Raw genomic sequence first — 14204 nt, 5'->3', positions numbered from 1 at the left:
CGAAAAAATTGGTTGGACAATTTGCACTGGAGGGTTATTTCAAATCATTGAAGTAGAGTGAAGTGGATGGACCGTTGAATTGTGTACCAGTCAGGCTTGTTATATAGTATTATAGAAGGACCCACTTGTGTTCCTAATTTACCGAGTAGTGGAGGTACACTGGATTCAATCTGGAAAATCTTATTGTGTCGTGCACTAGGGGATGATAAAGAGAGGCCCCCATTCCACTCCCCACCCCTGCCATGTAATAGAAAATAGAAAAAAAAAATTAAAAAAAAAATAACACAAACTGGAATTATTTTCCATTCCCTCTTCTCTGCCATTCGTTCTTATTTACTCGTGTGTCTGACATTTTCCTTTTCTCTCATTCCATGTCGTCTGGGGGAAAATTTCTTCTGACAGACGAGGTACATTCGAGACACACCATGAAGACCCCGTCCTGTAGGAAAATTTCATTGACCCGGGAGTCTATTCTCGTGATTTCGTTGAATAGTTTTGCTCAATTGGAATGCAACGGTACTTCAACGAATAGAGGGGTGAAAGGTCGAGTTAATTTTTTTTCATGGTACTGACCTTTTTGTCGTCCATTCCGGGCGTCGAGGTGGTCACCGGTTGGTCGAGCCTGAAATTCAGGGAAAAAACAGTTCATTAGCTCATGGATTTCATCTATTTTGTGGTAATGACTGAGGACTGATACTTTTTACTCTCATTAACTGCGAGAATCGATTGATTGATTGAAATAGGAAAAAAAATAATTGACAAAACAATTCTCGGTAATAACTGTTGCAGAAATAAAAAATGAGTAAACGACAGTGAGCCGTTGTAAAATGATAATTTCAACACGAATTTCTCATCGCAATGTCAAAATTGGGGTGTTTTCACGAGGAAATATCTTCCCCCATTCTACTGTTTATTATGCCTCCTAGGGATGAGATTAAAACGTTTATTTCCAGGAAAATTTGAGCATATAAAACCCGCGGTTAGCGTCAAACATTGACATCAACACGGGCTAACGTCGTTTCTCGGGTTATTACATTCGGCTTTTGTGAATTTACTATCCGAGTTACAACCCCCTTCTACCCACTTTGCCAAGTGCAGCCTCAAGTTCACTCAAAAACCGTACGCGTTTGTAAGTGCAGAGCCTGAAAGTGAAGAGGTATGTAATGCTTAAGAGAGAAATCCCGAGGAAAATTTCAACCGAGATACACGAGCCATTTCACTTGCCTAATTGAAAAAATCCCGGGTACACCCACTCCAAGGAGTCATGTTTCGCGTAATTTTACAGACTAATTCATATATTCATTGTGCCGTTTACATTTCCAGAAATGTAATGAGTTTATCGTGGGAAATTCTCCATTGTTATCTGAACACTCGCGACACATTTCGATCTCTAACTGAGAAAAAAAAATGATTTCCAGCGGAAATTCGGTTGGCTGATGAAATCAGATTTTCTTCCTGCGAATCCATCACGCTTTCTTTCCAGAGAAAATCCCGTGAACTCCGATAGAAGGCTTTCCGATATTTTCGTCTGGGGTATTCTCCGAGATATCAGCGACATAAAGCTCACGATATTTTTCACCTGTGCTTTTATCACTCCGCTACAAAATTCAAAACGTATAGCTCCATATTTAAGAGTATGGAGAAGAGGAGAGACGTGTGAACATTGTGAAGTCGTTAGAATGAACGTGATAAAATTGCAAATGAACTGTCGCCGGGGCTCACCCTTCGACTACAAAAAAGGGAAAATGTGAAACAAAAAAAAAAGTCAACATTTTATTCGACGATCGTAAATTCCCTTTTGGTTTTTCTGCCCGTTAAAACTGGGCGACTGTTTATTAATAAAATTTTGGGTTAATAAACAAAATAATAAACCAGGGGATTTACATTTTTTTTTTCATTAAAAAATGTTAGGGCTCCGGGGAGAGTCTTAAATAAAGAAAAACGATTTAGCAATAAATGTCACGGGTGTAATAAAATAATGGAGTAATGGTCTCTCTTGTTTCAATTCTTTTGCCCTTTTCCTTCTCCATGTTACATCTGTGAGAGAATGTTCGTGGAAATCCCGGTCGCGTGTTACCTAGGAAAACCGGGGAAAGCTTTCTGGGAGTTTTCCGGGCTGAGTTTTCACCAACGAAAATCGTAAAACTCACCTGAGGAATACATACGCTTGTACGTGACATACCAATATTGACACTTACATTCTTACTATCCCACTATTAAATCGAGCAATTCTACTCAATGATAATTAAAATAATTAATTAAATAAAATGGTAGAATTTTTTTTTATGAAAAAAAGAAATAACTGCAATTGATATTTTTGGATTTTTATAAATTGTTGGGAATCATTAAGAATTGCGGTACAGCTTTTATTTCTAGAAATTCACTTTTTTTTGTTGTTGAACTCCGATCATGTTCTACATTCTCGATAAATTGAGTTCTATTGAGCGGAATCCGCTGATCCCCGCGAACGAACCGCAAAAAATTGAACGAAAAAACCTATGGGAAAAGTTCACGATTTACCCAACAACTCCTCGTACATACGACATGAGAGAAATTCGTTTTTTCACTGGGGGTTTGGCCTCCCCGACAATCACCCGTTTTCGAGAGGGCGGCAATGCTACTCGTCGTAAACTCATTTTGAAGGTGTACCAGAAAGTGCACCGATTGCAACGTATGTAAATTCAAACGGATCGATGGTAGAAATTGAGTTGAACCCCACGTCTAGATGAAAAAAAGGAAATTAAAAGAGAGAGAGAGAGAGAGAAATGAAACGAAACATTCGATTTTCCACTGAAAAGGGGATTGGTTAAAAAATCATTTGCAATGAATGCGAAGAGTTGGGTACAACAAATTATTCCGCAACCGACGGCGACTCACCGAATCGACAAAATAAAAATAAATTCGCACTCTTCAACCGAAAACAACCGGACGGTTATTTTTTATTTCATGAATAGACCAACACGTTTCGATTAATTGTGACAGTTTCAAAGTTGAAAGCAAAGTCCAAATAATTTTATTATAAAGAATTGCCGTTGCAATTCCGTCGATTAAATAAAAATCATATTGGAGTATTCGTGAATTGGATATGAACTATTTTGAGGGGTGCCAGGCATTTGTGTAATTTTCAGAGTGAGGAACAATGGGTGGATGGACTTGATCAAGTGGAGCGGATTCCACAACAGCCGGACATTTAATGTGGGCAAGTACCAGATGGGAATGGTCAGCCCGCATTTGATGATTCGGTCGTATGAAAAGCTCCGTAGAAACCACGAGCAAACCGTAGTTGTAGATATTCCCCGGCAAGTTTCAACGTCATTTAATGCCTCAGTGGAGTAATGGAGCACCGGGTAGCTGGTCCAACAATAGTGCAAGACGTTTCCTCGATAAGGCCCTCCACCGGGAATACCGATTTACTGTGAAAACTATGCAGTTACTGAAACGGCCAACTGACGTCGATAAGACAAAACTATCCGGTGAACAATTCCATTTGTATTCCCTCGGTGAAATCCTTTATTTGTTGGAGATTGTGGTGCAGCCGCGGTAGGGGCCAAGTTTGACTTTCAATGTTGTGTGGAGTTGAACATCAATCGGCGATTTTTCAATGAAAAGAGCACTGAGAAAAACAATTACTTTTGGCCAATCCATTGATATCGGGGAACAAGTGCAATTGCACCAATTAAAGATGATAATTATTCTTGTTCCCATAAAATTTTATCGAGCGAAAACTCATCCCCAGAGACTCCTTCTCTCCAACAGTCTTATCACAGCCCCGAGATTTTGCGTAATAAAAAAAATGGAAATAAAAAACAGGATAATGAGAATAAAAGAAATGCCCGAGGTGAGTGGAGTCTTTTCCAGGAGATTTAATTGTCGAAATTCAAATCTCATCACGAAACGTTAATGGATAGGAAATGGCTGGGCTTTTCTCAAAGATAAAAGTGTAGACTCCACTTAATGAGAAAATTCAAATAAAAATTCAATCATATTCTGAAGACCGTCTTGAAAGCGTTTCTCGCGGAATCGTCAGAAATTGTACGTAATTATTGTCGCATTTGGTTATGAATGTCTCAGGTATCAGTTTACCGAGTGCAATGAGAATATGAGAGAGGTCTCTTTGACGCACTTGCCAACTTCTGCTCCACTTCACTCAACACTCAAATAAATGATACAGAACTGAAAAGCAAATGAATTCTCGTCAATTTCGAGAGTATCAATGAGAAATACAATCGGCAGATCGAGTTGCGTGGAGTAAAAATATTTTTTCATGTTCAAAAACCGATTAATAATCCTCAAATTATTGATTATTGCGTAAAAATTATGAAAAAACGCAATTGTCCTGTCAATATGTCCCACGCATTGGGGCAAATCAATAAGTTTATTGCGGTCAACGATAAATGGCTGATACAATACACGACGTTCGATAAAAATCTGAAAGCAGAATATGTGGACTGCAATTTTAATCACCACTCAATGTTGTCAAAGCATGGACTATTTGGAAATTATTTTGTACACAATCACTCGAGTATACAAGGTCAAAGCCTAATGATTGTGGATTTCAATCCCATTATTGTTATACCAGCTGTACCGAGAGGTACTTGAATTATCTCATTGCGCCACGATTGAAGATTAAAATTAATTAGTGCGGTGTGCATTTGAAGAGGAAGAACTGAAAAATCCGAAGCTTTTGATCCAGCACTGCAATTTTTTTACCCGCGTCAACGTAAAAAAAAATACAATACCATTGCTGAGTACATTTCAAGTTCTCTTCACAAAGTATTCGTGATATGGCGTCGAGACCATTTAAAAAACTTACGAATTGACTGGATGAAGTTTTTTCATTCGCTTTTTTTTTTGATATTCCATTCGGCTGATTTTAAACGCAGGACAGATTTATTAGGGAAGTTGGTCAGGAGCATGTACGGAAAGCATGCATGTACGGAAATGGTAAGAAAAAAGGGGGATGAGGGGGGGAGGTAGGAGGTAGGAGGTAGGTATATAAAGGTCCAAAACGGTAATCTCTATCCCGCGAGGTTTTATCGACAGTCGCGGCAACTTCTGGGCTGCGGGGGAGTTGTGGATTCGATCCCCTGGGTCGATATGGATTATGATGGTTTCAGGTACTTTCCGGGGAAGCATATCTCATTTTTCATCATTCCGCATTCGTTTTTATGGAGAATAAAAGTATAAATCAATGCAAAACTTTTTGAAAACCGTTTAAACTAGGGAAATAGACTTTTTCAGAGATTCTTCATTTGATAACAATCAAATAAACATGGATATTGGGTATTGACGTCATGGGGAGTATTTTGTCAATGCTGAAGGTTCGAGGATAACTTGAGGAAAATATTTTTCTTTTATCGAGGCTTCAGGGGTTATTTAATTTAAGTGAAGCAGATAAACTGCCCGCCCAACGGGCGAAATTTCATTTGCCCGTCAAATATTGACCTTTTAATAATTGCGGAAAACTCAACTTCACGAGGGAATTTGCTTTTACCCTCGCGGAATTGAGATTTAATCTTCGTAGTATTACATAAAAATAGGGTAATACTGAATTGCATGTACAGCTGTTAGACATGGACCTGAGAATTTCTTCATTTATTTGAATTTACAATTAATTATGAGCATTCGGTGTTAAATCACATTTACCAATGAAATTTTTAATTTAATTATTTTTTTTTAATGTATATATTCAAAAAAATTTTCTGGATTTCTGTGGATTTTTATGGGAAAATGGGACGCGAATTGACAGTTCTGATTGATTTTTCCACGAAATTCTGAATTTTCAGTGCCAAAATGTTCTGAAATTTCGAAATTGCGGTGATGGAAGTTTTCGAAATGTTTCGAGGAAAATTGAGACAATATTTTTTAACGGTGTATTTCATTTGTATTGCGTGTTCCAGCTATAGTGCCCCATAAACTCCTGAGCTTTCAATGCGAAACTGAATTATTACTCGAATATTCCTGACCCCCAACTCATTTCATGTTTCTACAACGGCAAAAGTGTATACGGTAACCAGAAATTTTTGTGGGAATACTCGAGTTGCATGAGGAGTGGAAAAAGTGCAAATGAAAAACGCTCCATGAACTATACACACGTGTTTGCCCTCTCCTTCCAACTACATCGGTATTTCTCCAGGATTGCCTAGGGAAATGAGAACTTTCATCCACGTGGTGAAGGAAAAACTGTACATTTAGGAAACAACTTCGCCAGACGTAAAGTGAATATTTGAAAAAAAAGGAGTAAATCATTCGATTGAAGGAAAGTAATGTTGCGGAGGATGTGGAATTTTACGGCTTTCATTTCCATGGAAAATGGAAAATTCTCGTTCAATTTTATGCAATCAATTTTTCGTTACTAAATTCATTCAGCGATTTCTCGTGCAACAACATCCAAGGGGAATATGAGATGAGAATGCTCGAGTGGTTTTACGAGAAAAAAAGATAGTCAATTTTAAATTGAACAAAGGGATGAACTGCTCAGGCGAAATGAAAAATTTGAAAAATATTGAATAACTTTCAGCGATTGTAATGAATTTTTAATGCAAAAGGGAAGAAGTGACGATTCAATTGCTCACGTCGACATCACGTTAAAATCGTCCAGATAAAAACCCCGTAAAATTATCTAATGAATACCAGCATTAACATTTGAATAATTGCAGCATTACTCTCTCGGCTCCTAGCAATATGGAAAATAAAATGGCCTGATGATAACATCATTATGTGTCAGCAATAACCATAAAGATTCTTAAACGAGGTGAAGTGCAGCAGTGATACATACAGGTAATACAGTACAGTAAAATTCCGTTCTAGTCCCACCTCCCCTCAATTTCTGTTTTCGCGTATTTTTTTCCCAATCTACTACCCCCCCTCTACAAGACGTAACCAATCCATAGTTTGATCGGGTGTGGACTTGAATGATGATCGAAATAAAGCAAAAAAAAATAAATTTCCCTGTAAATTCGAATTTGCTAGGAAAAAAAAAGGATTTTTCCGAATTCGCTTATCATGGGACTGTACTATAAACACCGGAACAATGACTCATCTCTATTGCACATCGCGAGGATATGCGGGAAATCTTGATGGTCTGGGGTAAAAGGAATAGCATCTGATGCTGACACGTGAATGTAGGTGGTAATACATCGTTAAATCCCGCCGGATTACGTTTATAATTGATGCCGAGGTGTTTCTAATCTTTTTCGGCGCTTCTGTTGCATCAGCAAAGTCAATAGCTGGAACAATGAGTCAACGTGTGAAAAAGTAAGATGAAAAATAGCGCACTGCAATTTGTACGATAAAAAATATAAACTGTACTGAACATGTGCGCTATATATCATACATTAAAACAAATAGCAGGTGTGGATAATCCCCATCTAATACTCGATCATTAAATTCACCGGTAAAAGCAATTCAACTACAGTAAAATAATCAGATTACCCATTTACATGATATTGCACTCGTGGATGAGCCCATTCACTCGAGCATATCGAAAATACAGGGAGATGGTCTACCTAGCATGATTGCTCTGTTGTTCATCGCGACATGCATGATTATTCAATCGAGAGGATAAAAAAGCCAGAATTGCTCTGAAACTGGGAAAATCGATGTGTGAGTTTTCCAAATACCACGTATGACGCGTATCGCCAATAAAAAGGGATGGACGAAGGGATGAAGGGGTAAATCGATAGCCACAGACGAATGTATGTGTTCAAGTGTGCACTTTCCAGTTGCTTATTATTCATCGTGTGACACGACCCGAGTGAGACAAAGTTACATCATTCAGCACCACCAACTCTCACCATGGATTTTCCATTCCAGACTCAAAACTACTCGTCTGCATGCTCAAGTCAATTTAAAAACTTCATAACGACAATTACCATTCAATTAACACTACTGAAAAGTTACAGAACAATTGATAAATAATATATTTATGTACTGAATACTGAAATGTATTGGTTTGATTTTTTAAAAGAATGAGAAATTAATTTTTATCGTATTGCGTAATGAGTTTTTTATTCAATGGAAATTGTCGCAAGCAAATGGAGCGACGATGAACATCCCGGGGGAATAATTCAAATGAACGTGATGAATCAACGGCCGAATCAGGGATGCACATCACAACTGCAATCTCATTCCATTAAAACTCAATTATTGCGTAAACAGAATAATAGACCGAGAGATATTCGCGGAGATGGAAGGTCCAGATTGAATTTTAAGTAACGAATGTCGGAATATTTGCCTGAATGTTTCCAGACTTTTTTTTGAACTGAACATTTTTTTATGATTTTCACCCTGTTGTTAATTTTCGGTTTAATGAACCTATCGAAAAATGTGAATCGATTCTGCTTCTCAAAGGTTAAAATTCAAATTTTAATTCAATTGTCAATTGAGTACTTGAGGAATACTTGAGGAATCTTCGAGAATATATCACGATAATAAAAAAATTGAGGGAATTACAGTCTCGCGGTTCGTGAAATACTGAGTACATTCGTTCCTAGAAATAAAATTCGCCCCAGGTGCGAAAGGGTTTAAGAAATTCAATGCAGTATAAGATCTAGCCTGAGTTTGCAATTTCTCCGATCTCTTTCCCCGTACCAACCCCATTTTTTATTCCATTGAGTGCTCGTTAATGCCTGTCGATCGATTCAGGGTTGACTGAACGCGGAAACAAAGAGAAAATGAGAGAGTTATTGAAGAAAAGAAAAAGCACCCGCACCGATAAAAATTGATTGGAAATGTGAATTAATAACCGGAAGTTGCCATTAAAAATTCACAGACTTTATAATTAAGTGTCGTAATTTTTCGTTAATCTATGATTTCAATTTTATTAAAAATGCTCCTTTTAAGAGCCCATCGATCTCCGGAGATTGAAACTGGAAGAAGACATCCATTAATAATCTTGCGCGTAATAGAAAATCAATTTGCATGGCAAATTCCCCTGCTTATTTTTTTTCACCACCCACTGCGCATCAGAATGACATTAAAAATAGATTGAAAAGATCGGCGAATGGCCGACCTCCGTTGATAGAAGGTGTTGCTAATTCCATTGGCACGAGGGATATTGTTCTTAATTTGAAATAAAGGGTGACCCAGTCTAGAAGGGGAAGAAAAATTAATATTCAATACCTCCGCCACGACTGAACGATTGATTTGCAATTGCAATTTTATTTTAATGACGGAAGAAGCGAATTATTGAGAAATGGTGGGTCAAATTTTTCTGACCCGCATCAATCGTCAAATTTCATGATCGCAATTTCCAGAATGTACTGTACAGTGTGTAACCAACTAGTGGCATTGATCGCAAGTGTATGTACTTCAATAACCCATCAGACCATAACTTCCAGATGCCACTTTGTGGAATTGACTCCGGAATGCTTCTGCGTCACCCTACGGTATATTTCATTAAAAGAACGTAAAACTTCGCTCTGTACATCTCTGATGAAAATACACCGGCGTTCAAAACTTTTGCCTGAAATCTGAAGTGCATTGCATGGAAACTTTTGTCATATCATTGAAATTACGAAATTTTTTGAGAGACTTTATGAAAATTCTCAGTTAAATCACGAAATAAAAAATGTGTAAAAATTATGAAGATTCTTATAAATAAACCCTTGGATAATAGATCATTAATTAAATTAAATTATCATTTCAGTGAATTAATTATTTGATTATTTAAGGAAATTTTGCCGGGAATGTACATGAGAATGGAGATGAAGGAGAAAATAAAGGAAATGAAGAAAATAGTCTTCGGTAAACTAAAATGATGATCTCGATAATTTGAATGAATTTTCCTGAGTTCTTACCACTCGAAGAAGTTCCACAAACAGGTGAACATGATGAACTATCCTCGATTTTCAATCATGGACATTTTCAATCATAAAACTTTGATGGCGTCACTCGGCTCCCAGTTATGAAACAATTCACTGGGTTTACATCTCAATAACTATTGCAGTCGCTAAAATTTCTCCCCGAGTCCCCGATCCCCGGTAAGTTTAAATTAAAATTCTTCCACATTGAACATCTTTTCCACTTCATCTTATCGTTTTTCTCTCTTCTCCAACAATTTCCCAGTCGTTCGGTTCAATTATGATTTTCATTAAAACTTTTTCTACCTTCAACATGTGATTGAGTGGAATAATTGATAAAAATATGGAGAAAAAAGAGGCAGGGGAACAACGAACTCAAAATTTAATTCAATCGACGTGGAAGCTGTCAGACTGATGTGCCATTCAATCAGCAGCCCCTTTCATGTTTTCCAAACGAGAGCCGCCACCCCGGGATTTGCATAGAGACGTCCGCGCGATTTATTTTCGCGGATTTTTGGTGATAAAAAAAACTATGGAGAGAATAAGAGAAAGTGTTGGCGAACTCCACTCCCTCCAGGATTAAACGCACCGTCAAAAACCCAAAAAAAAACCCCTTCATTAAAGGAAACGCCGATGACGATTTATCAAATTGCCGCAATAAATAAATGACGAATAAAACGACAATTGCACTAATTTTTTTTCTCTCGCAATACGTGTCTCGCGTCACTTGACGGGGGCACCTCTTCGAGTATTTATATTCCCCCGGAGCAAACAGACGCGACAATATCCCCTCGACAACCAAGTGATACATACACTGACAAAGAAAAAAAGTGTACCAAAGGGGAACAAAGCATAAAGTGCCTGGGCTATTTTCGAGGGCTTGTGTGAGACATCGAGTGTGCAAACGACCTCGACCCTGCCTCTCTCGACGAGAGGATGCACCCCTATGCATACACGTGGTGGTATCGAGAGTCGATTCACCGGCTTGTGAAACCACCACAAGTGCAATAAAAAGTCCTCACCGAAGAGCATGAAAGTCCATAAAAACTACTCGAAACTGCCAAACCCAAAGTTATAATTTTCACAAGTGTAAATCCACACGATAATTGATCAAAACATGTCAATTAACGAATAATTCAATAATTCATCAGAAAAAATCAGGGAGAGTAATCCAAACGATTCCAATAAAATGGAAAAACCCAAAAATCTGAATTATTCACGGAATTATTCATGTCAGTCCATCAATTCCCAACATCACACATCACCCAGACAGTTTGTGAATCGTCCCCACAGTCCATGTGAATCCATATTTCTATCAATTTGTTTACAATTATTTTATTAGGTATCACCACGATTGACCGGTAATTAAAATGATTTCAACTGGCAAGTCATCGCAGATGGTGTAAATTTATCCGTTGCGGAATGTGTGAAAAAATGATTACAAAACATTGAAAATGTATTTTGGTGAGTGAGAATAAAAATTGATTTGGCCAGGAGTGTTTGGCCAGCCCGCAACGCGACGAGGGCACGACTGCCTCAACTGGAGAACCCCTCGTGCACCCTCTGTCTCGCGCACCCCATTACACTCTGTCGGATTCGCTGACTCCGTCCTCCTCTCGCTACCCCCAATTCCCCATCCACCTGACGCACTCCACCAGCTCAAAGGGGGGTGAAGGCTTTTTCCAGCCCCCTCCACACAGCGAACAGGGGCTGGAGGTACAACAACCGCGCATCATCCCCCTACAATATATCCCCCACCCTCGAGTGCAAAATCCCTCCGTGTATCTTCGCGCTTCCTTGTACCCATCTCACTCTCACTCACAATCAACCCCTCTTCATATTAGCCCTTTCTTTTATCTCTTTTGTCCCCTCGCACTTCCCTCTTTCTTCTCGCATCGACTTTTCTTCCATCGTTGTTTCACTTTTTTTTTTCTCCACTTTTTTTTTCCCTCTCCCCCTTTTCTCTCTCTCTTTTTTTTCATACATTTTTTTCCTCCCGCGCCTTTCATCTTCGTAATTTCGGTTGCAATGCATAATTCACCTTGGGAACTCACCCTCTGAAATTTTTCACGTCAAAGTTTTCCACGACAGCTTCCTCGGAAATACGATGGGCTTGCGGAAAGAGAAAATTTTGAATTAGCGGGGGAGATGGAAATTTAAATATGTGCCGCTGTTTCAGAAAATTACTTAAAATTTCAGGTGAAAGGTGAATTTTTTAGAGAAACAGTGGATTGGAATAATTAATCCTCGGGATTGAGAATTCTAACAATTTTCTAGTTCCAGGATTTTCTCTCCATCAACTTTATACCAACGATCTCCATACACGTTCGACGATAAATAATATTCTCCGCTAAAATTAGAGCATGAGAATTTACCCGAAAATTGACTCCACCCTCAGAAGCGAGGAAATAGTGAACCACCGACATCAACCGCTGTGTCGCCATATAAGAAAAAAGGACATTGTGATGGAGCTTGGCCAACTCTCCTAAAACCAAGTAACTGCATACCCTGAAAAATATCAGTATGAGCGATTCATTACACAATGAGCGCGGCCATCATGGCGCCCTTCGCAAGTATCCTCAGACACATCCCCATAGATCCCCCAGTAAAAAATAACCAAGAGACAGAAATCCAAGCGGATTCGACCCACAAATCGTTGAAATATAAAACTACATGCTCCAGTTATACCGCGACAATGTCAGGAAATCCATAACATATAACTTGGAATTGCCAAGCGGTCAAAAGAGCATTACCCCAATTTATTCCGCTTACAATAATCTCGAGAGAAGAAAATTCGGTTGTACGCGGGGGAATTCATCCCCTAGTCGGAGGAAAATTTTTTTCCCTCCAAATAATAATTCAGCCAAGTGACATTATTATATATACGTCCTCTGCGAGATCCGGTGGATGGAATTTGCCCAGATAAATTGGACAGTTCCGCATTGCCGAAACAGACAGTAATGCACACGTACTTTTAATCCTCCACATGCCTATGGTATGACCCTCGGTACACCAGTACTCTTCAGCTATCGGTTATTAGATATCACAGAGGATAGATGCTCACCCGTGTAACCCCCAGGGTATAGTAGAATTATCTTCCACACCTCCCACTGCATTCGTTGGAATGAGGGAGAGGGTTGTACGTTATGTAACACCGTCTACATCCTCTTTCTGTAACCCCCTTCCAATATATTCTCATTCCACTGGGATATCGATAATGGCTTAATTATGGCGACGAGCACGTATGTGCAGGGTTTGCACTCTGCAAGAGTGTGTGTTAGCAATCTCATTTGTGGATTCGAAGGAGTGACCATAGCCCAAACCCATCCCCCATCCACCCCTATTACCACCCTCTTTGGTCAACGAAATCGGTACGTGAGCCTACGGTCGTGGTATTATTCTATCAACCCTTCTTCCTTTTTTAGTTTCCTCCAGGGAGAAGGGAGTAATTGAAGTTAATTAACCGTGATTTTGGGAAGGGAAAAGGGTCAGTCCTTCGATTTCAATATTTCTAGAACTCATTCATCTCAACTGAATGATTTGATTCTGAATTCGTTGACTGCGGGAGAATCTTCTCCAAGTCCATCAACTGCTGATGATTGGAAAATCTCATTAAAGGTCATTAACGATAAATGAATGATTGAATCATGCCCACCCTCCCACGAGTTTGCTGCACCCTGAGCCTTGGTGAATCTTCAGTATAAGCGAGGCAAGCTGGATGAATGAGATCATCTCTTCAGCTATATCGTCCGATATTGGTTTTCAAAGCTCCCGAACTCAATCAGTCCCCGGGTATAAATATCGTTGAGGTCTTCTCATCGGGCGAACCAGTGGCATCTCTCAGTGCATCACCTAAACCCATTGGTAAATTCCCCGACCACCTCAACCACTCGATCGATTCCCCTTTTTCAGGGTTAAATAGGCTCAATACCGTAACCCCAGGGTAGTAACGTTCACAGAGGATAGTTGGTATATTGGTCCCCACCCCTAGCGGAAGTAACGCTCCACGACCACGATGTATGGCCCTGGCTTAAGTTATTTATGGTCCCGAGACACCTTTTCCTCCATCCTCTACCATCCCGCATCCACATTCCCACCAAAAATACCGGTCACTGCGTCCTCCTGTTGGAAAGAAACACCATCCGGAACCATCCACTCCAGGAATCCCTGAAATCGTATCTGTACATCCACTCATCCTGGACCCTCTCACTGCCAATTATTTTTCTCCACTCTTATTTTTTTCACCTCTCCAATTCAACCGGTCGTCTACTCCTCTGGGGGTAGAAGTTTACTCACCAACTCTTGAGACACTGCAGGGTACAGAGACTTTCCAGAAAATTTTTGTGGATTACCTGAGGGGTGAGGATGGAGGAGTCAGTGACACAGGGGATTTGGATTCTA

General features: G+C 39.3%; 1 protein-coding gene across 5 annotated transcripts in view; it reads right to left on the bottom strand.

Annotated features, from left to right (window-relative positions):
- The window catches only part of kmr (kramer), a 79669-nt gene that overhangs the window by 58652 nt on the left and 6813 nt on the right, over window positions 1–14204 (bottom strand). For all 5 annotated transcript variants that reach the window (XR_892006.1, XM_011301656.1, XM_011301667.1 and 2 more), the window contains exon 3: window positions 574–622. Coding sequence is in view for 4 of the 5 variants with exons in the window: in XM_011301656.1 (XP_011299958.1) it covers window positions 574–622 (49 nt within the window). In the remaining variant the exon portion in view is untranslated. The remainder of the gene's footprint in view (window positions 1–573; window positions 623–14204) is intronic.

This window comes from Fopius arisanus, unplaced genomic scaffold (assembly GCF_000806365.1).
Source record: "Fopius arisanus strain USDA-PBARC FA_bdor unplaced genomic scaffold, ASM80636v1 scaffold00001, whole genome shotgun sequence".
Taxonomy (NCBI): domain Eukaryota; kingdom Metazoa; phylum Arthropoda; class Insecta; order Hymenoptera; family Braconidae; genus Fopius; species Fopius arisanus.
This window is presented reverse-complemented; position numbering and strand designations above follow the sequence as displayed.